Genomic DNA, 20833 nt, shown 5'->3' on the forward strand with positions numbered 1-20833 from the left:
CCATCGGGAAGTGTATGGGACATGGAACAGGCCCATTGTCTGCCTTTCCCAGTCATTTCCCAGTCATTTCCCAGCGCATTTCCCAGTCTACTTGGGATGTTCTCTGTGGCACTGTGCTGTGTGGTTACAGGGCTGTGGGCAGAGAAGCAAGCTGAAAGTCTTGCCTGGAGAAATCCCCTGTTCTTTCCAGCACAACCTGAGATTATTTCCTATTCTCCTGTCCCTTTAACCTGGGAGTGTAGACACAGAAAATGTGGCTAAATTCACCTTTCTGCAATTTGTTAGTTGGAAGTACCTGAGCATATGAATTCAGTGTTTTATGAATACTGTCTGTGACTGCAATTCTGGATAGAAATTCCTCAGGAAATACTAGATGAATTATGGAAGAAAGATGATTACATAATAAATTGAAATCAGCTATGCCTGAAAGAACCCATGATATTTCTGAAGGAGATTCTTTGTCTGTATCCAAGTGGTTAGATATGGACAACATGAAACCAAATATGAATTTGAAAAGCAATATTCATTTAATTGCATATTCTTTTCTATATTTGATGTAATTCTTAGAAAATTGCAAGTAATGGTTTGTGAAAACCAGATTTTAAAATGATTTTCTGGAAGTTAGATGGAGTCTTGGGGTGAGATGCTCATTACTGCACTCTAAATGCATTTCTCAACCCCCCAAAAAGGAAGCCCTTGTAGAGTGGAATTCAAACAACACACACGGGAGAGCAGCGTTGGCTGCCAGAACCACTGTCAGTGCTTGTTAACCCCGAGGGTTACTGCAGCCTGGCCTTTGGAAAGCCTGAGGGTGACAGGTATAGGCAGATGCCCCACATGCTCAGACATCAGTGATCAGAATCCTTGTTCTTCCCCTCCAGGAGGAACTTCCCTGTGAGTCTTGTCTTTGTTCACGGCAGCATTCAAAAGATTGTTGGGAAACGTGGCTGTGTGAGTTGCCACAGGCAGGCAACTGGAGCAAGCACAAAAGCATGGCAAAGAATTACTTCATTTCAGTATCTCTCTAAGCTGTTCCTACTTCATGAAACAATGTAGAAAAGGGAGGTAGTTCTTTCTTGGGATGACTGGTGTTTTGGGATACCATCCTTCTCACCACAGTTTCATTTTCATGGCACATACCACCCCCCATCTCTTCTTTTGCAAGGCAAAAACACATTCCCCTCAGTAACCACAAAGCTTTCCAAAGGTAACCAAAAGAACTTACAACTGTATTTGAAACAAAAATATGATGCAGCTTCTTTGCATTGAACTATAAAGTAAAACAAAAACAACAAAATTGTTTCTAAGGCTTCAAAGGAGCAGAGAACTTGAAACTATTTACATCCTGGAGAACCACATATGGCCCTTGGGTTCCAGTCTGGGTCACTGCAAACTCTGCCTCATTCAGTGTATGAGGGCAGGCCGGCTCTTGGTCATCTTGCATGGCTTTGTTCAGCAGAAAAGGCTGGAACAAAAGGAGGGAGAGAGAAAAGATTTGGTTGGATTCATCCAACAGGCATATCGAGATGGCAGAGGACAATGACTGCAGTCACTTTACTCCAAGAGGACCTGCAAAGCCTTTTGACTCTCAGCAGCTGTCTCTGTATGGAGAGCATTCTTACAGCTTTTCTGCCCTTCTACCAGACACATCCTGCTCATTTTCTTTTGCAAGTTTGCCACCAGATCATGGCAATGCATCCCTTTGCCCAGAGGGGCCCACACAACTTGGTGTTCTATGGAAAATGACACTGCAAAGGCCCCGTGGGATGGCAGGTTACAGCTCTTGAGTCTTCCCCACTGCTTGCACCACAGGAAAACACAACATTTGTAATGGCTAAATTGTACAATTAAAAACATAGCAGCAGCTCTAGGAATTCCTTTTGGCCAATAGTGGTCACATGCCTAGAAAGGAGTGTGAACTCTGGCAGCAACAAGCAGCACCTGATAGCTCTCTACCTTGTTTCACCACTGCTCATTGACATCATTTTTAGTGAGCTTCTCAAAGTTTCCAAGAACACACCAAGCAGTGAGTCCCAGCTCACAGGTTGCAGCATCAGGAATGAAATTCAACCCAGGGAGAAGGCTCAGGTGTGAGGCTGCACTTACTGCCTGACTCTGCTGTGCATGGCACAGTCCTCTCCCCTCTTTCAGCACCCACTCTTCCCATGCTTTGGTCCCTACTCACTGCACACATGCTCTCCAGCAGCTCTGCCTTGGCACAGCTGATGCTGCACAGAGGACAATTTGACACAGAGCACAGCACCATCCCCAAGCTGACCCAGAGCCCTCTCTCTGCCCAAAAGCACCTCCTACCCTTCCCACTCCAAAAGCCAGTGCATGACTAAGAGGGCTGCTCATTTTCCCTCAGGAAAAGGGAGGCAGGAATTAAAGCTTTTCCATTCCTACCTCAATTGCAACCTCCCTTCCTGCAGCCAAACATCAGCCCCAACGCCTCTGTGCTTTCACAGGATGTCAGAAGGGAAAGACTCCTTGCCCTTACCCACCTACACCTACAGAGCTGCTTTCTGCACTGCTTGCTTCCAGCTTGTAAAGGCCAATCTGCAGCATTTCAAGTGGCAGGAGGGACACGATGGTAGAAGCAAACTCCCGAGTATCAGGACAGGAGATACAGTTCTTCGTCTTACCCCTCTGAACAGGGACTTAGATTTACACATCTTTCTGGCATCCCAGCACTGCATACTCACTTCAGTTTGTTGGTGCCTTTGCTTGCTGGAAGCTGACATCTCTTGGGATTCTTTTCATTTCTTCTTCTTTTTGGGAAAATCCCCGTTGTCTTCTCTCTAACAGGAAGAAGGAAAACAGGAAAAATTCACTCAGGTCCTTGAAGTTCAAATAGAGACCAGTACAGCTCAGTTTGAAAGATTCTGGTTGAAAAGAGAAAAAATAACACACTGGAACTCACAAAGTGGAAACCCAAGCACAGCAGGCAGGGATTTCACGTCCACTGGCAAGTAACCGAAAATGACATTTCACCTTCTTTTGCTTGGATAGGTGATATGTTTTCTAATGGCAAGGATAGATCTCCTGAGCACCTCCTTGATAATTGTAATAAAATGTAAGGCCCTTCCAGTGCTGAAAATAAACATGTCATCTGTTCTGGGTGGGCCTTTTTTTCCCACTCCATCATGATTGTAGAGAAATGTTTTCAGACTCCTGGTGGCAAAGTCAGGACCTGTAAGCATATCTGTTTTGGGATACCCCCCGTCAATGGGAAGGAAAAGCTACGGTCACAGGCGAGTGAGATCCCTCAGATAGCCCAGATGTGCAGGGGCTTCTGATGTTATTACCAAAAATCTGAGAGGGGTGAAATTGTAAAAATGCAGTGAAAATTGCTGCCTTTGTCTTCCAGAAGAACAGGAAGCATTAAGGAAGAGAGTCAGTCAATGAAAACTTTTTATAGGTTTTAGAGCATCGGTTCTAAAGCATCAAGTGTGCAAATCATCAGCTCACCTGAATGAGAAACTTCCGAATCCTTTGCTACCAGTCAAGAAAATGTAAAAGAAAGTGCCCTTATCAATTAGCATTACCCACAGCGTGACTGCTGATAGCCAGAAGCATCCCAGGACTTTCATGTGTACCTCCCGGAGTGTCGACACACAAGGAACCATTCAGCAGCTTCTCCACAAGGCTGCTGTCAAGGAGTTCTCCTTCCAGACTGCACTCACGTCTGGGATACAGGCTCTGAGTTGGGATTTCCTGCAGTCAGGCACTGAGATTGCAAGGGATGACATGCCAGACACCAAATAGTTCCTCTCCTGGCTCTTGGAGACAGCAGCAGAAGTGGCAGATTGACTGCCTGCTTCCCTTTCTGCCCCTGCTCTGCAAGAGGGGGAACTTCTGGGCTCACTCCAGTTTCCTCACCATTTCCCTACTCTTCTTTATTCTTAACTCAGGAAGCTCAGAAAATGACAAAGTTAAAAAACCCACACAGGAAGCAAAGTTATTCCCCCGGCCCTGCTGAGCCACCTGTTCTGGGAGGAGGAACAGAAAGGGAGACAGGCCCTGCAATGTCCACAGGGAGTGCCCATCACTGCAAGGCCTGCAGCCAACTCCTTGTGCACCTGACCTCCCAGTGCTGTCTGGGAGTCAGCACTGACTCTGGGAGTCAGCTTCCCAAAAAACACTTGAGAGCAACGACCACCTCAGAGTTTGAAATGAAGGGCTGTCTTGGAATTCCAGGGAAAGCCATTGCAATGGCCAAGGGACTCTGCAAAGGGGTCTCTGCAAAGCCCCTGACTACACACAGCTGTAAAAGTCTCTGGGGCACCAAATGTCAAAGGGTTCAGCTCTTTTCCCCAGGATGAGGATTGATGAGCAGAGAGACGGTTTTTGTCTTCAGACTTAGGATGTTTGTTTTACCTTATCTACTTTACATTTTTACAGATAGTAAGTACTTCCACACACTAACCTAACAAGCTACAAACAGAGAATGTGGGCTCTGTCCACAAGGCCTTTTAAGCATAAACCATCCAGTTATCAAATGCCAACTCATTTACTTATACTTTTAACCCAATAACCAAACACCCATGTTCTGCACTGCATACCTTTCCATCCAATCACCCCATACCAGCCAAAACCATGGAGAAGAAAGAAGAAAGGCAAAGACAAACCAACACCCAAGAACCTATACCTTGTCTCTTATTCACTACTACATCTCAAACTCTAAACTGTCTTTTTCACCCAGTGAATTAACATAATGCTATATAATTCAAACATCGACATTCCCAGCTCCTCCACTCAGTTTTAGAAGCCTTCTCTATGGTCTTAACTCCAACCATGTGTTCTCTCAAGTGCCGGAGCCAGTCAGCACAGATCAAAAGGACATTTTCTGTGCCTGGGACTCCAACACACAGCCACTTCTTAGGCATCACTGCTGGCATCACAGCAGCTCCAGGGAAATCCAAACAAGTGCTTTGCCTATTTATCCATCTGCCAAGTGCTTCAGATACCTACTGCTTTTGATGCAGGAACACAAGAATGGGCCACCACCAAGCTACAAAGCTCAGCTTGGGCTGAAACCCAGAGAAACCCAGCAGTGCTGGCAGGGGCTGGGCAGCCACAAGCTGCCAAAACCTCCTCTGGCAGAGGACAGCTGAGGTTTTGTTTTCTCAGGAAACCAGGATCCCAAGAAAACACTAATAGCACCAAAACACACAAAACATCAGCTTACAAGGCTTTTCGTTTTCTCAGAAGGGCATTGGTGACCAATGGGAATCAGCTGTGGGAACATTCCCCTTACAGGTTTGATAACACCCTTACAGGAGATCAATCATGGCTCTAGTGCCAACGTATGAAGTGGAAACTCCACTTGGGTTTTTCAAACACCACCTTGGTCATTGTCCAAACCCACGTCCCCCTGCCCCTCTCACCTTCCTCTCTCCAGGGGACTCCTCTGAACTCCTCATGGCTCTCCTCTTCAAGTCTGGCTTCCTTGAAGGTGAGAGCCACTTCTCTCCAGGAGACAAGGGCACCTTCTCCTTGTGCAAATCCCAAGGCCGGTGGCCACTGGGGATAATGGTGTCACGTTAATCTGTTTGCTTAAGCTCTTCAAGATCTTTTCCAACCTCAACAATTTCATGAGTAGATCATGAAATAATAATTCTTCAGTTGGGGAAAATTCCCTGCATTGAGGTTTTCTGAGAAAAATCTGACTGATAGCCCAAATGTTTGTTCATTCCAGGTTCTTTCAAGTATCTGCCCGGCAGAGGTGGAAACACGGTCTGTTTACTTACGATGTTCTTGGCTGAGAACTCGGCAACCTTCCTGACGCTCTGCCTGCCTGCTCTGGAAAGCAACAAAGGAAAAGGTTGCATTTCTTTACCCTGTGGTCTCTGAACAAGAGATTAGAGAGTCACTCTCTTCCAGGAGGTATTTGTCAAAAAGGTTGTTCATCACCCCAGATGGGAGTTTCCTAACTAAATAGTGCTTGTCCTCTGCTGAGCTGCTACCTTGAGTTCTACGTAATGATTGCTTACAGTTTCTTGAGCCATTCCTAAATTCATCCCTGTTCAGCAAAGCAGAGGAAATCACACTGCTTAATCAGTGGGAACGCTTGATGGTCTCTGCCACATCTAACACACAAAATTACCTGTCAGCACAGAAAGAACTGGGTTTCCTTTGCATTTCTCTTTATTCTGTTTCTGTGCTGCAGATCCATCAGGTTGGGATTCCTAGAAGTAAAGGACAAAGTAGCTTAGCATGTACCTTAACACCACATCTCCTGACACCAAACCTGTGTTAATGGCACATTAGGGGCATGTGCATTTTTGAATAAATAGTTTTAAAACATTCTAAGAGCTGCCAAAGAGCTGAAGTGAACTTCTGCTAAGCAGAAAGATCTCTTGGCATTGATCAGAAGCCCTGGCAAAAATGGGCTGGGGTACCTTTCCTGCCAATGGAAGTCTGCACATCTCTGCTCTTGTAGGCGTCTGAAGAGGTGACAGGAGAGGTGGCAGTGAGCTGCTCATTTCCTGGAAAGACAGGGAGAGAAGCAGCTCTCAACTTCTATTTTATCTCCACCCATTTCCTTAATAAATGCAAAACATAAACAAACACAGAGATCTGCTTTTTAAGAGAACTCACTCTCAAAATTTCTTCAATTGATGGCACATCAATGGGCTTCCTTTCCTGAAACATGAATGAGGGAAACAGGAGGAGTTTATTCTGGTGTTTTAGTAATTGGCAGGTTCTTGGCAAATCTTTGCTTACCAACAGCTCTAGAAATGTCCTGCAAGTGTATTAGTCCTAAAATGAGAGTAAGGATGAAATGGCCCATCTGAAGGGCAGTTAATAACAGAGAGCAGGCATGGACAGAGCTGTCAACTCCTCCTCGGAGATGTCTGTATTCCCTTTGGAATGTGGCAGTCAGGGAACACTGCTGCCACGTCTAAACTACTGCTACTACTCCTACACCTCTCACCTCTGCCTGCAATGGAAATTTGCAAGTCTCTGTTCTAGCAGGTGACTGCAGAGGTGGCAGGAGAGGTGGCAGGCAGCTGCTCATTTCCTGGAAAGAGTGGGAGAGAAACAGCTCCCAGCACTTTTTGCTGATGCACACAGAGGGAGTTTCACCCTTCCCAGAGTCAGAGGGATCCACCTCCTCATGGATTTGCACAAGCTTCCCCATGGAGATCTGATATTGAAGAGCACCCACCTTCAATATTCCTTCAATTGACTGCACATAAATGTGCACGATGGGCTGAAAGAAGAAAGAGGGAAGCAGTGTGAGTATGTTTGGGTATTTTACTGATTGATAGGAAACAAGCATGTACGCAGCAAACATTTCCTTACCAACTGCTCTAGAAAGGTCAGACAAGTCCATGCATAATGAAATGCCAGTAAGGATTAACAGCACTCTCTAAAAGGAAGTGAGGAGCAGAGACCAGGCAGAGGAAGAGCTGAAGCCACCAAGATCACCTGCTGCAACATCAATGTCTGCCTTCCCTGGCAGTCAGGAAACACTGTTTCCATTTCTGACTTTTTATTACTGTAGTAAGAAAGAATGTTCCTGCAGGCTGCTCCCTTTTTAAAATATCACTTTTCTTTAGTTGCTCTTGAAGCAGCTAAGCTTTGCCTGCAAAGGCACAGGCAGCCACTGCATTTCCAAGAGTTGAGCAAAAAGTTTCAGTAGTTAAGATAAAACAGTTAGAAATAATAGTTCCCTATTCTAGAGAAATTCTCACTTCAATTCTAGAGAAGGAGAAGTGTTTGTCATTCACCCAAATAACATCAGACTGATTCTTCTGAAGTAAAAATACACCCTGGCTAAAATGCAACCCTTGCACAGTGCACTTGGTGCTTGGCTTCCAGTCCAAAGCACAGCTCCTGCTTTTGTAACTCAGGCTGGCTCCAGACTGGGTCCTCCTGCCAAGATTGAGCTTTTGCTCAGCAAAGACTTGACCATCATCACTTGGGCTCCTGGAAAGACATCCTACTACTTATTACACACAGCAATTGTGTGCAGAGAAAGGTCAGGCCTTCTGGCACAGGAGCTTTTCTGAAGGACTAAACCAGAGAGCACAAACTTCAAACTCAGCCCAGCTTATGGACAAGCTCTGCAAGGTTGCTTTGGTTCTGGGGAGCATTTCTGGCACAAGGAAAGCACCCACACTGGGAGCTCCTGCAAGACAGAGCAGACCCTCCATCTCTTTTCAGGCAGCTTCACGGGATGCCTTGTCCTTCTCCCTAAGGACAGAAGTGCTCTTGAATTGTCCTGAAATTCAGCTTCTTGGAACCTGACATGGCAAACTGCAGACGACCTCAGGTTGTCTTGACTTTGGAGTTGGCCTTTTTTATGGATTTAGTTTTCTTTTTGGTGTTTTTTTTTTTGTTGTTGTTGTTTGTTTGTTTTTTGGGTTTTGTTGTGTTGTTTGGTTTGGGTTTTTGTTTGTTTTCTTTTTGCTTTTTTTTCTTTCTTTACCGGTTGTGATTTTTTTTGGACTCTCCTTTTAAAGTACACTCCAAGAAAGATGCCACATTTCTGTTCCTTTATGCACACTGACACTTCCTAATTGGGCCCTGTCATCAAGCCTCTCCCACATGACATGAACAAGGAAGTTGGCTTTACAAACCCCTTTTCTTAAGGGGCTGGAAGAAGAGCTACAACCTGGCACAAGAGGATAAGGGATACATCTCAGCATCATGGATGCTGTAGTTTGAAGGCTTCTTCCAGTTCATTTGGAAAGATACCTTAAAGAGACTGTGGTGACACTGGAGAGCGAAGGTTCTGCTTTGGAAAAGAGGGGAAAGGGCTGTTCAATATCTCTGTGAAGGCCAAGCGAGTCCCTGCATGCCTATTCCCTGTGGATTCATTCCCTCTGCACTGGATCTGCTTGCCTGTTCCATCTGTAAGACTCAATTTTCATTGCTGCCAGGAAAAGAAGCTGTCAATAAGGAATTCCCACCTGCAGGTGATGTGCACCTTAGACATTCAATGAGCCAAAAGCCTGGGCTGGAAGAAATGGCTTTCCCAAGGGATGTCCAGGGAAGTCCCTGGAAAAACCCAGTTTGGCATGTGGCTGTTCAGTACACCTGAGGCCAAAGCCTTTCATTCAGATGGAATTCAAAGCAGGAGGAGGGAAGAACAGCAGAGTTTCTTCTGCTCTGGACCTCTTCACTGTCAGGGTCGCTGCAGGGTGTTACTGCGTGTGCCGCAAGGAACCCGTGAGTGCGACCTGCGTTCTCGGGGCTTGGAGAACACCGCTAGAAATTGCTGATGATAAAAGGGAAGGGACAGGTCTTTGCTGGAGTATCCAAAGACTGTTTATTCAAAGGATAACAGCCTCACATGAATTCAGGGATGAGAACAGGATCGGACTCAGGGCACAGGTTAAACACAGGGACAAATGGGGTGGGTCTGAGGGTCAAGGTCCAACAGGGACAAGGGAAAATGCTGCAGGGAGTGGCTAAAGACCGGGAGAATGGATTGGGATAACAGGGTGTGATAGATTGGCATTTAAGAAAACAAAGACAAACACCTAATGAAGTTAAAACTGCCAGAGGCTGATGGGAGTTTTTCTCCTGGCCAACTACTGGCCATTTCTAAGAATTAACAGCAGTTTTGACCATTGAAAAGTGAGATCAACCTGTGAACACCAACTTAAGCCTGGGAATTTCTTTGTCTCTTTGTTTCCTGGCTGTGAAAGGTAACAGAGCTCCAGCTGCGCCCGCTCCCCTGCCCAGCCCATGCGGCCCAGGCAGGATCTGGGCTGGGCCTGCGGCGGCTCCCGGCCGGGAGATGGGGCCTGCGGGGCTTCTCCCGGGCCCAGGCCGGGCCAGGCCGCTCCCTGGCTTGGCTGCAGTTTTTGCTGTGACTGAATTCACCAGAGACTGACGAGTAAAGGAAGAAAAAAGCTCTTGACCAGCGACTGGCTGAGACAGTGACCACACTCTCCAGAGCAGCAATGAAGAATCTTCCATCGCAGATATCTCCAGCTGCTGCTCCGGCAGAGATCACAGAACCATCTACAAAGCCTGGGTAAGTTTTCTACCTTTTCATTACCCAGATGAGACTTACAGATTAATCCTTTTATCCAGAGAAAGAAAAAGACAGTAATCAACATATAAAGAGACTTGATAAACTATTAGAGACAGCAAAGAAAAGAATTAATCTTCAGAAGAGGTAGAGAATAAGGTGATGCTTAAATTAAGCTGAAATATTTTTCTGTTAAAGTTATGGTGATGGACAATAGTGTTCTGAAAAGACTCCTTTAATTAATGACAGAGTATATTGGGAGGAATAGAGTAGTACAAAATGTGGATTATGAGCAAAAAGTAAAGTGATTGTGATACAGTGAGGTGCTGGAACAGAGTGAGGAGTAGTGATAGTTGAAGATTTGAGGCCTTGAGAGGCAAAGAGAAAACTTCTGTTTCCAGGGAAGCTCACAGAGACAGATGAAGAGAACTTTTGCCTTTGAATAACTTATCCTTAATAATGACATCCCTAGGCTCATGACCCATAAAACACCTCAGAAGGACATCAAATGGGAGGAGAAAATCTGATGACAGATTTCCGGGCAGCTGGCATCAGAGAAAAAGAAAGCTATAACAGAAATAGTTTTCTTGTGAGAAACTCCATAGATTAGCAGAAGACTTCTCTTTCTCTACAAAGACTGATGAAAAGACTCTAGCAGGAATGGGGACTGTTTTAAACACCAAAATTCCAAAGTTTTTTGTCTCTATGTTGTCATGTGAACAAGGAAATGGTTGGGTAGTGGGGAAAAAGGAGTTTTCTGGAAGTTTTATTCTGGTGTTCTTATTCTTATAGTTTTGTCAATAAACTCTCTTTATTCCTTTTAAGTTTTAAGCCTGTTTTGCTCTTGTTCTAATCCATATCTCACAGCAAGAAATAAGTATGTTTTCTAGTGATTTTTTTAGTTACTGATTTAAAACCACGACACAGGGGTGCAGCAATGCAGCAAACAAAGCCAATGGGAGTTAAGAGAAGGAAGAACATACTTGGAAGGGGACATGAAACAGGGGCTGAACGAAGGTGACACTAATTTCCACAAACTACTAGAACACCAGAACGCAAAAGGCACCAACATGTGACTGCAAAGGCCCTGGGAAAAAGGTTTTCCACACCCACACCTAGAGGTGAGCCTGCTGTCCCGTGCTGTCCCCACCAGGGTCGACATGTTCCTGCAACAGGCACCTAGGCCTCCACAGCAGGGCAGGAGTCTCCCCACAGCTCTTGTTTCACCTAAAACAGGAGGAAGGGATGAGCTTTCAGCCAAAGGCCCCAATGATCAGGCTTCCCAGGATCCTTTCTCTGCCTGAATCTCTCTCCCCCATTTAGCACAGCTCACAGGATGTATCCTAAGAGCCAAGCCGCCAAGCCCTGTTCCCCAGTCACCTCTCCCATGCTGGACACCCAGCACACAGGCCATAGATCATGGGCTGCAGCCTCACTGGTTCTTCCTCCTCCTCCCTCTCCAGGCTTCAGCACTACAGGACTGTCTTATCAAAGACTGGTTCATCACTGAGACCAACTCAAAGGAAGAAAATAAGAAAACGACAGGACTGAAACAAGCAGAAAACTTAAGAAGGAATTTTTCCCGTACAGAGCCAGTCCTTAAAACACCCATGAACAGAAATCAGTCACTCCGAGCCACAGCCCAGAGATCCCGCTGGCAGAGGAGGATCATTCAGCATATTCATTCAAAGTTTCATCTCTCAGCTCCAAAATGGACTAAGCCTGGAGTGAAAACCCCACGAGAGCTAGACCATGATTCCAAAGGACAAGGGGAACACTTCCAGGTTAGGCTTCAGAAGTCCAAGAAGTTTTATTTACTGACAAAATCCAGAAGGGAAGCAGAGAACAAGAAATGTCTGGTGCTGCTACACAGGTCTCAAGGGGACACATGAACAGTGACAGTATTTAAGGTGTCCTCTCCTGAATGCTTTTGCTGACAATCAAGAGAAAATGGGGTTGGAGTTTGCACACAGATGCACATAGATGCTTCAAATGTTCATGCAAAACATCACATTTAGAGTTCACAAGTGTAACAAAAGTGTGCGTCCCTGAAGCATTTTCCATTCCTCCGCCTCCTCTGTCTCAAACATGGCACAGCTCTACAAATACAGAGCCTACTGAAAACAGTGGAAAAAAGGAAAGAGAAGTTTGCTGCCACTTTGGCCCGCTCAGAAACACTGAGAAGCACAATGGCCCTGAAAGCATGGGGCTGGTTTCCCTTTGGTAGCAATGGGAATTTGGAAGCCTAGTCACAAGATAGCTAGGCCTGAGCCTTTGGACAAGGGGAGCTCAGGAAAGGCAACTACCAGCTAGAGGGAGGAGCGGCTCTGGTTACCTGGGATGACTTGTCAGTGTGGCTCTTGAAGTGCTCTAGAGAGTGTTACTACAGTCACAAACTGAGAGGAGGGCTGACCTTACAACTACAGCTTTTATCTCTGCTACTCCTCAGCCCTCCCCAAAACACATTTTCAGGGAGGGCAACATCTGCTGGGTGGACAGCAGCTGAGCAATGTACTTTTGCCCCAGCCATTTCCTTCATGTGTGCAGAACATAAGCAAATATAAAGATCCATTATGGGAGAGCACCAACCTTCAAAGTTTTTTCAGTAGATGGCACATCAGTGGGCTGCTCTTTCTGAAACAAGAACAAGAGAGACAGAAAGAGTTAATTTGGGTTTTTTACTAATTGACATCTACTCAGCCAGCATTTGCTTACCAACAGCTCTACAAATGTCATGCAAGTCCATTACAAATGAAATGCTAGAAGAATGAAAAGGCCCATCTGAAGGGGAATTGGGAATTGAGAGCAGGTAGCAAGGCAGCTGAAATCCCCACAGCCACCTCCTCATCCACTAGGAAAAATGTCTGTGCTCCCTTTGGAACCTGTTAGTTGCGAAACACTGTTTCCATTCTTCAACTACTACTACAAATTACTAGTGCTACTGCTACTACTTCTACTATTATTAATTTTTCTTTTCATTACTGTTATTACAATTATGTAAATATATTTGTACCGTCTTCTCCCTTGATGGCATTTAGCTTTGAAGCAATTAAGCTTTGCCTTCAAAGACACCAGCTCCCTCTGCATTTAAATGAGTTTTGAAAAAGCTTCCTTTGTTAAAACAACAACAACAATAAAAAAGTCAGAAATAATAGTTCCCAATTCTTTTAAGCCAGTTGTAAAAAATGAGGAATATTTGCCATTGACCCAAATCAAATGAGACTCCTTATTGTTCTGAACTCCACAGCAGTCAGGACAAGACGCTGACTTTCGACACATCTGGAAAGGTGCACCACAGTTTATGCAAATTCTGGCTGATTTTAGACACCCTCACCTTTCCCACACCGGATTTCCAAATCCCCAACTACCATTTCTCACTCTCTCATTTCTTGGCAAAGTACTGAATTTAGCAGCCAGATTTGGTTCAGTGGATTTTCTCCATGGCCACCCAGAGACACACTATGGACAGAAGTTGGATTTGGGCTGCCCCAAAGAGCTGAGTCCACCCCCAGCTGATGGCAGAACCTGGCAGGGACTCCACTCATCTCTCAGAAACACTGTTTCTGGGCACTCCGTCCTTCCCCTCCCTCAGCACACACTCCAAGGAAGATGCAGCATCCCTGCTCCTTTCTTCACACCGATACTCCTGAACTGGGCTTCCAAGCAGCAAGGACAAACACTGCCCATTGCTGGTGGCCTGAGGCCTGATTGCAGCACTTTGCAAATCTTCCTAGAGACCGAGGCCCAAAATAGGGCTTGATCTTTTTGGCACTTGACACTAAGGAATGGCTCCTGCACTGCTTTACTTCTCCCAGCATCCTCTCATTTTCCACAAGATATTGCCTACAATCCTTTACATCCCATCAAGTACCCTTTTCTTGGAAAAGCTGACTGCAGCCATCAGCTCTTCCTCCTCTTTCCAAAGGTCAAACACATTTTGAAAACCATCTCTGTGGCTCTCCCAGCCCAGCTGCTTTGCCTCAGCACCGTGGGCACCTACATTCCATAGGGCACAGTAATATCCCAGTGCTGAAGGATGATGCTGGCAAAACCCCAAAATGCACCTGGGAACCAAGTGCCTTGGAGCTCTGGGGAGGCTGAGCCACGAGGCAGGCAGGGCCTGTGTGCTGGTCCCTTGGCCTTGAGGGACTGCCAACAACAGAGAGCCTCAACAATTGCACTCACCTTGACAGGCTCAGGCAGGATTTTGGACTGTGGAGCTTTGCCTTCTGACCCTCGATTTGAGAGACTGTCATGGCTGTCATAGTTCCTCTCAGGATTTGGTGCGTGCTCCAGTGATTGTGTTGAGCATTCCCTCCATCTGTCTTCATAGGGGTTTGTCTTCCTGGAGGCCAGCCTATGACTGTGGCTTTGTGACTGGGCTTTGGGCTTGTTTGGAATCCAGATGGGATTCAGAGGGGACTCGTGGCTCAGGAGCACCTTGGAGTCCTGATCGCCCAGCAGGTTCTTAATGCGCCTTGACAGCTCATCTTCTTTATAGGTCTGCAACAGAATAACAGAGGGGCAAATGTCACAAACACCCCAAGCAAGAGACCTTGCTCAGTATCTTCATGGAATCACCATGCATCCCCACAAAAGAAGTCAGGCAAGCTCAATGAAGCAGATGGAAAGATGTGCTGTGTCTGCAGGGATTGGGCTCAAGTCTGCTACGGCCCATGCAGAAGACACGGCTCTCCTATCCCAGGCCAAGCCTCCTTCCTCCTCTCCATACAACCTTCAGCCCACTCCCATTACCTTGTAGGGTCTGGCAAAGAGAGGAGTCTTCCCCAGGAATGGATCTTTCTCCTCTGGAGCCACCTGCCTCCTTCGCCTCTCTTGCTCCAGGAAGCGGAGCAAATCTCTGTTGTTGTTGCAGCTTCCAGCCCGAGACAGAGAAAGGAGAGTTAACACTTGACCCCTGTTTATGCTGTGTGCAGAACCTGGGGCTTTCCCACAAGGGCACATGTCCAGCACCAAAGCAATGCTGAAATGCACGGGATGCTGACAGCACACAGATCAGTTCTGTTCAGCGTGTGCTCTGTCCCAGAGCAAAGAGACACACAAGGGACAGCAGGCATCCTCCTCAGGGATTGCTGCACCTGATCCCAGCCACCAAGACAGGTGGGAAGGGAAAAACTGTCCCCCCATTTCCTTGTGATACAAATGGAGAAGCAGTCACTGGGGATGATGGTGAGCACATGAGCTGCCAAATCCACTTGCAGTAATCAATGGCAGAAAATGCCATGCTTGTTCTCCTTCAGACCTCTCACCCCACTCTCCCCCTGAGAATCAAAGACAATCCTCTCTTTTCAATGTGTTGCCATTTTCAAGGACTGAATTTTATCCACTTTATGAACAGCCTTGGAAACTCACTCTCTAATTTCAATGGATATTTGGAAAGCTGTGAACCTGGAAAATCATGTAGCTGCATTTAAAGACATGCCATCAACACATTTAATCTCAGACATCAAGAAAAGTCCACATCAAATCCTCCTCTTCCTCCTCGGCCACATATGCATTTACTCAATTCCACCAGCCCCACATCCTAACACCAATAAAGCTGTGCCCCACTGAAGGAAACCACATCCTTTAAACTGTCCCTGCTCTGTGAAAGACTATTGAAGAAAGAGTGAAACTATGGTTCTGATATTTGTGGACATTGGAGAAGGAAAAGCATGCAGGCACAGAGGATGCAGGTATCTGTTTCTACTCTACTGCCGAGTCTGTTCGATACATCCGAGATTCTCCTTGCCTATCCAACTTCACAAGTGCCAAGATTACATTGAATTAATTCCTACCTCTTGTCACTGATCTGGTTGTGAGTCGGTTCCATTCCAAAGCCTCCGTTTGAGTCAGCTTCTCTGGAAGAGAACAAACAGATATTCACCATCTGCACGAGGACAGGCCTAAAGCAGGGCTCAAGATCTCCAGGGACTCAGAGCCTGGACTGCACAACTGGGAGTCATTGCAGTGCTCCTAAACATAAAGCAGGCAAACATGGGGATTGCACGAAACTGAGAATGGCAGAACCAAGAGATGCACTTTGCCCTTCCCCCAGTAGTGATGCTGCCTTTCAGCTCAGCTCTTAACTCCAGATCTGGCCAGGAGCATGACAGACCAGGCCACTGCTCCAGGCTCTGGGCTGTTTACTCCCATTTTAAGAATACAAGTGCCCTAGGAACCCTGCCTTTACACAAGCAAATGGGCCTGACATGAATGGCAGCTTTTGTGGAAAGGGGAAGGAAAGAAAAGGCAGGCAAGAAAAAGCCTTGAAAAGACAGCTCTAGTTGGAAAGGTAACAAGATTCCATCTGCAGAAGTAAACAATCTCAAACAGGTGGATATAGCATGGAAAACATTTACATTTCAGGGTGTGACATTCATTTGCAGCATCTCACACTCCGGAGAGAACAGAATGATTTCTCGCTGGGCATGAGGAGGCAACAGGAGAATTGTGTGAAGTCTTGTGAACCACCCCGCTTAGGGCAACAGGAGCACAGACACTTGGGGGAAGAGGTGAAGCAGCAGAGCTCTAGGCCACAGCTTTAACACCAGGCAAGGCACCAGCATGGAACCATTCTGCCAGCCACGGGCCACTGCAGATGGAAATCCTGTCAGACCCCCACCTTCTCCTGCAGCTGGGAAACCTAAGAATAGACACTCACACTAAGCTTGGAGGACACATCTGGAAGCAAACAAACACCCCATCTTTCTTCCCTTTCACAGTCATGAAAACCATGATGTTGGCTGGAAAATAAACTGCCTTAAAAGAACAAGGTGCCCACTTGAATTTCAAGTTGAATGAAGGTGGGAGAAGTTGGAAGCGCATACAGAGAGAAGTCATTCCATCTTTCTTCCAGCTTCTGTTGAATGGACCTGGCATTGACATCAGCTGGGCAGAGCGAGATGCACGCAAACATGCGAATCAACAGCGTGGCAGGGAAGCCTGCTCTGTCACCAGTTTTTCCTTACCATGGCCACAAATCAAACAAGTGGCCAGCAGGTAAACTGAGATTTCACTAAACAGTGCAAAAGTTTTGCAAACGCCCTTGACAAGGCCAGGGTTTTGACCACACTGACGCCCCATGGATCTGAGGGTGCACAGGAGGCGTTAACCTGACACTATTCCCACAAGGTACAAACGCTCTTGCAACCAAGGTGTGCTTCTCAACACAAGCTTTCCTCCCTGTCAAGAGGAAAGCAGGCACCCAAGTGACCCTGATGAGAATTCTTACAAGCTTTTGACAGTGCTGTATTTGGCCAGGCTCATGTCTGCATCCTTTTGTAGGACATATTTGATTGCTCTTCTTTCTGCCTTCTCCACCCAGCCCCAGGTAAAGGGCCGCTCTAATGGAACAAGGAAGCCTGCAAGCTGCTTGGAAAATTAAACTCTTTTGTACCCATCTCAAGAGCTTCTCCTCTAAATGTTGCTATCACTAAGCTTCCCACAATATTTTTATGAGCAAAGCTTGATGTTTGGCATACAGTCATTTATTCAAAATGACAACTTGACATACAGTCATGGGACGCACTGGATTTGTAGCACCAGAGAACCATAAATCTATAGAAGCACAGAATCTTTTAGGTCAGAAAGGGCCTTAAATTTTCTCTTAGTTTCACTCCTCTGCCATGGGCAGGGACACCTTTCACTAGACCAGGTTTCTCAGAGGCCTGTCCAACCTGGCCTTGAATGCTATTCATCTATTTTGGTGGCCATTGTACTAACATAAATATAAGATATGAATATACATAAAAGGCCATGGGAAGGAAAATGGCTTTGATTACTGTAGTAGATTGATATTGTTTGTTAGTCAAATTCAATATGATTGCTAAATGTAATATGATTGCTGAAGCTGTTTTATACAATGTTGGAGCTAAAACTGCAGAAAGGCCTAACCACAATATCCAACTGTATAAGCAAGAAGCTGAAGCTTCAGAAAGGCCAAACCACCATATCCGGCTGCAGAAGCAAGAATTACAACATCTCCTCACTAGGAGGAGGGTTGCCTAACTGGTATAGGTCCAAGGCCCGCTCACAGACTGAGGAAGACTACAAGCCTTCATCTGACGACCACCGAGAGGCAGAAGAAGACCCCCTAGCAACAGGCAGCGCAGGCACTGACGTGATCCAGGAAGACACATATGCAGGAAGTGTATATAAAGGAAAACCTCCTCAGCTAAAGCACGCACTTAGGGTGGAGCAGTGTCTCCCCGGGCCACCCCAGCTGCTGCTCTTTGCTTGCTTACTGCTTCCTGAATTAATAAAATTGATATTCATAAATGATTATTTAAATTGTCCCTTTTATTCAGTCACGACAATTTATAACAATTTTGGTGCCCTGACTCAGATCCACATATCTGTGGTTTAGAAGTCCCCCCTTTGGGGACACACCCTATCTTAGGATAGCCCTGGTGTGGGGGGTTCCTATTCCCCAGACCTGGTATTCCGGACCCCAAGTGAAATTCAGTAAGCAAGCAAATGGAATCTGCAGAACCCCTTAAATTTTGTGCATGAGGACCAAGCCAAGACTCCGGACGGGGCAAGTACAGAATTGGGAATCCGTTTGGTTGGGGTTGGTGATCCCAGAGTCCAGTGTCTGAGAGGTCTCCTGGAGACCAAGCGAGAGCGGAGCCCTTCATTAGTGCGTTTCCCACAGTCCGCAAGGACCTGGGCCACTGCACCTGTGGGACAAGCCCTCCATAAAACCCAGTTTGTGGCTACATCTTGGCCAGTTACAAGGAAGAGGATGGAAAAAATAGAGGATTGGCAAGAAAGAGCCCTGGATGAGTTGTTGAGAGAGGCTCAGAAAGTGTATGTAAGGAGGGAGGAGGAGTTCCAGAAAAGGCAGACTAGGTTGCTGGTGGCTGCGGTGTGGGAGGGGGTCAGTAAACCGAGAAAAGGGAGGGTTTACTAAGGGACCCCAAGGGTCTAGAAAAGCTGTTGGGAAAAGAGATTGGAGTGAAGTTGAATGTTCTTACTGTCACAAGAAAGGGGATTTGAAGGAGGATTGTAGAAAGGGAATTGAGGAGAAGAAGCTATTTGAACAGGATTAGAGGGGTCAGGGGCTCTATCTATTGGGGAGCCATAGAAAATCATCAGAGCCCTTGATAAAGTTGAAAGTGTGTCCTCAGCAAGAGGTACTCGAATTTTTGGTAGACTCTGGGGCAGAGTGGTCCACTGTCCAACAAGTACCTAAAGGATGTAAACCTTCATCAAAACACATCCAAGAAATGGGGGCCAGTAGAGAACCTTTTTTGTTCCCCAAAATTGAGAATGTACTGTTAGGATCAGAGTGTAAATTTGGAGCTGGACCATTGTCATTAGTTCCTGAAGCAGATTATCATTTGCTGGGACGGGATTGTAAGTATGGTATACTCCTGAAACTGTAGGGAAATTGAATATTGAACCTTTTGAAGTAGTAATTAAGAACCCTGAAATCCCTGTAAGAATAAAACAATACCCCATTTCCCAAGAAGGGAGAAGAGGGTTGAAACCTGAAATCAAGAGGCTGCTACAAAAAGGTCTCTTGGAACCTTGCATGTTGCCCTACAATACCTCGATTTTACCAGTTCTAAAGCCAGATGGCCACTATAGATTGGTGCATGATTTGTGGGAAATAAATAAACGGACTGTGACCCCTTTCACTGTGGTTGCAAATCCACATACACTGTTAAGTCAACTAAACCCCAAATATCAGTGGTACTCGGTTATAGGCTTAAAAGATGCATTTTGGGCATGTCCTCTTAAGGAGGAGTGCAGAGGTTATTTTGCCTTTGAGTGGGAAGATCCCGATACCCATAGGAAACAGCAATTAAGATGGACTGTACTCCCTCAAGGATTTAGCAAGTCACCTCAATTGTTTGGTCAGGCTTTGGAACAAATTCTGTGGGATTATGAATTAGGGATGGGGATGGTTTTATTACAATATGTGGGCAATTTATTATTTGCAGGCGAAAATGAAGCAAGTGTTAGAGCAGAAAGCATGAAATTGTTAAACTTCCTGAGTTAACAGGGACTTAAACTGACCAGATCAAAACTGCAATTTGTGGAAGAGGAAGTGAAATATTTAGGACATTGGATTACAAAAGGATGTAAGAAGTTAGATCCTGAACGGGTAAAAGGCATTTTAGCATTAGAACTCCCCAAAAGTAAGAGGCACATTAGACAAGTGTTGGGGTTGTTGGGATACTGTAGGCAATGGAATTTAGCAGAAAAGTTCAATTTTTGTATCAGCAGTTCATGGGAGAAGGAGCAATAAAATGGAGCAAAGAGGACTGTCAGGCTTTTAAGAAGCTGAAGGAAGATTTAATCCAGGCTCCAGTGCTCAGCCTCCCTGACGTTAGGAGACCTTTTTATTTGTTTGTGGATAGCCAGGAGGGAACTGCTTATGGAGTATTGACCGAGGAGTGGGCAGGGAAAAAAAGTCTGTGGGATATCTTTCCAAATTGTTAGACCCTGTAAGCCGAGGATGGCCCTCATGCTTAAAAGCAATTGTGCCTGTAGCCTTATTAATAGAAGAAGCCAGCAAAGTTACTTTTGGGAGTAAGCTGAAGGTATTAACTCCACATAATGTCTGGGGAATTTTACAACAAAAAGCTGAAAAATGGATTACAGATGCACGGTTATTAAAGAATGAAGGAATTTTGATTCAGTCCCCCAACTTGGAAACAGAAACAACATCTTTACATAATCCAGTGCAATTTTTGTATGGGGAATCTGAAAAAAGACATATCTCACGATTGGATCCAGTGTATAGAACAGCAAACCAAAATTAGAGATTTGGAAGATAGTGCGCTGGAAGAGGGGGAGAGAACATTTTTGTAGATGGGTCTTCTAGAA

The 20833-nt window shown here is 45.7% G+C and overlaps 1 protein-coding gene across 2 annotated transcripts; it reads right to left on the bottom strand.

The window, feature by feature from the left end:
- Positions 1 to 1072: 1072 nt before the first annotated feature.
- On the bottom strand, positions 1073 to 20464 carry LOC111945792 (uncharacterized). 2 transcript variants are annotated; one of them, XM_086889951.1, is made up of 13 exons: positions 15793 to 20464; positions 14750 to 14870; positions 14180 to 14497; positions 12584 to 12628; positions 7175 to 7219; positions 6941 to 7027; positions 6604 to 6648; positions 6405 to 6491; positions 6110 to 6191; positions 5754 to 5805; positions 5391 to 5526; positions 2706 to 2801; positions 1073 to 1465 (listed from the first exon to the last, which is right to left on the bottom strand). In XM_086889951.1, the coding sequence occupies exons 1-12, from the start codon at positions 15882 to 15884 to the stop codon at positions 2760 to 2762; spliced, it is 1152 nt and encodes a 383-aa protein (XP_086746077.1). In that variant the 5' UTR covers positions 15885 to 20464; the 3' UTR covers positions 1073 to 1465; positions 2706 to 2759. The 2 variants fall into 2 exon arrangements, with proteins under 2 accessions (XP_086746077.1, XP_086746076.1); XM_086889950.1 differs by having other exon boundaries at positions 6941 to 7219; positions 15793 to 15950.
- Between the last annotated feature and the right edge of the window lie 369 nt (positions 20465 to 20833).

Source organism: Cyanistes caeruleus, chromosome 5 (genome assembly GCF_971803275.1).
Source record: "Cyanistes caeruleus chromosome 5, bCyaCae1.hap1.1, whole genome shotgun sequence".
In the NCBI taxonomy this organism is placed as follows: Eukaryota; Metazoa; Chordata; class Aves; order Passeriformes; family Paridae; genus Cyanistes; species Cyanistes caeruleus.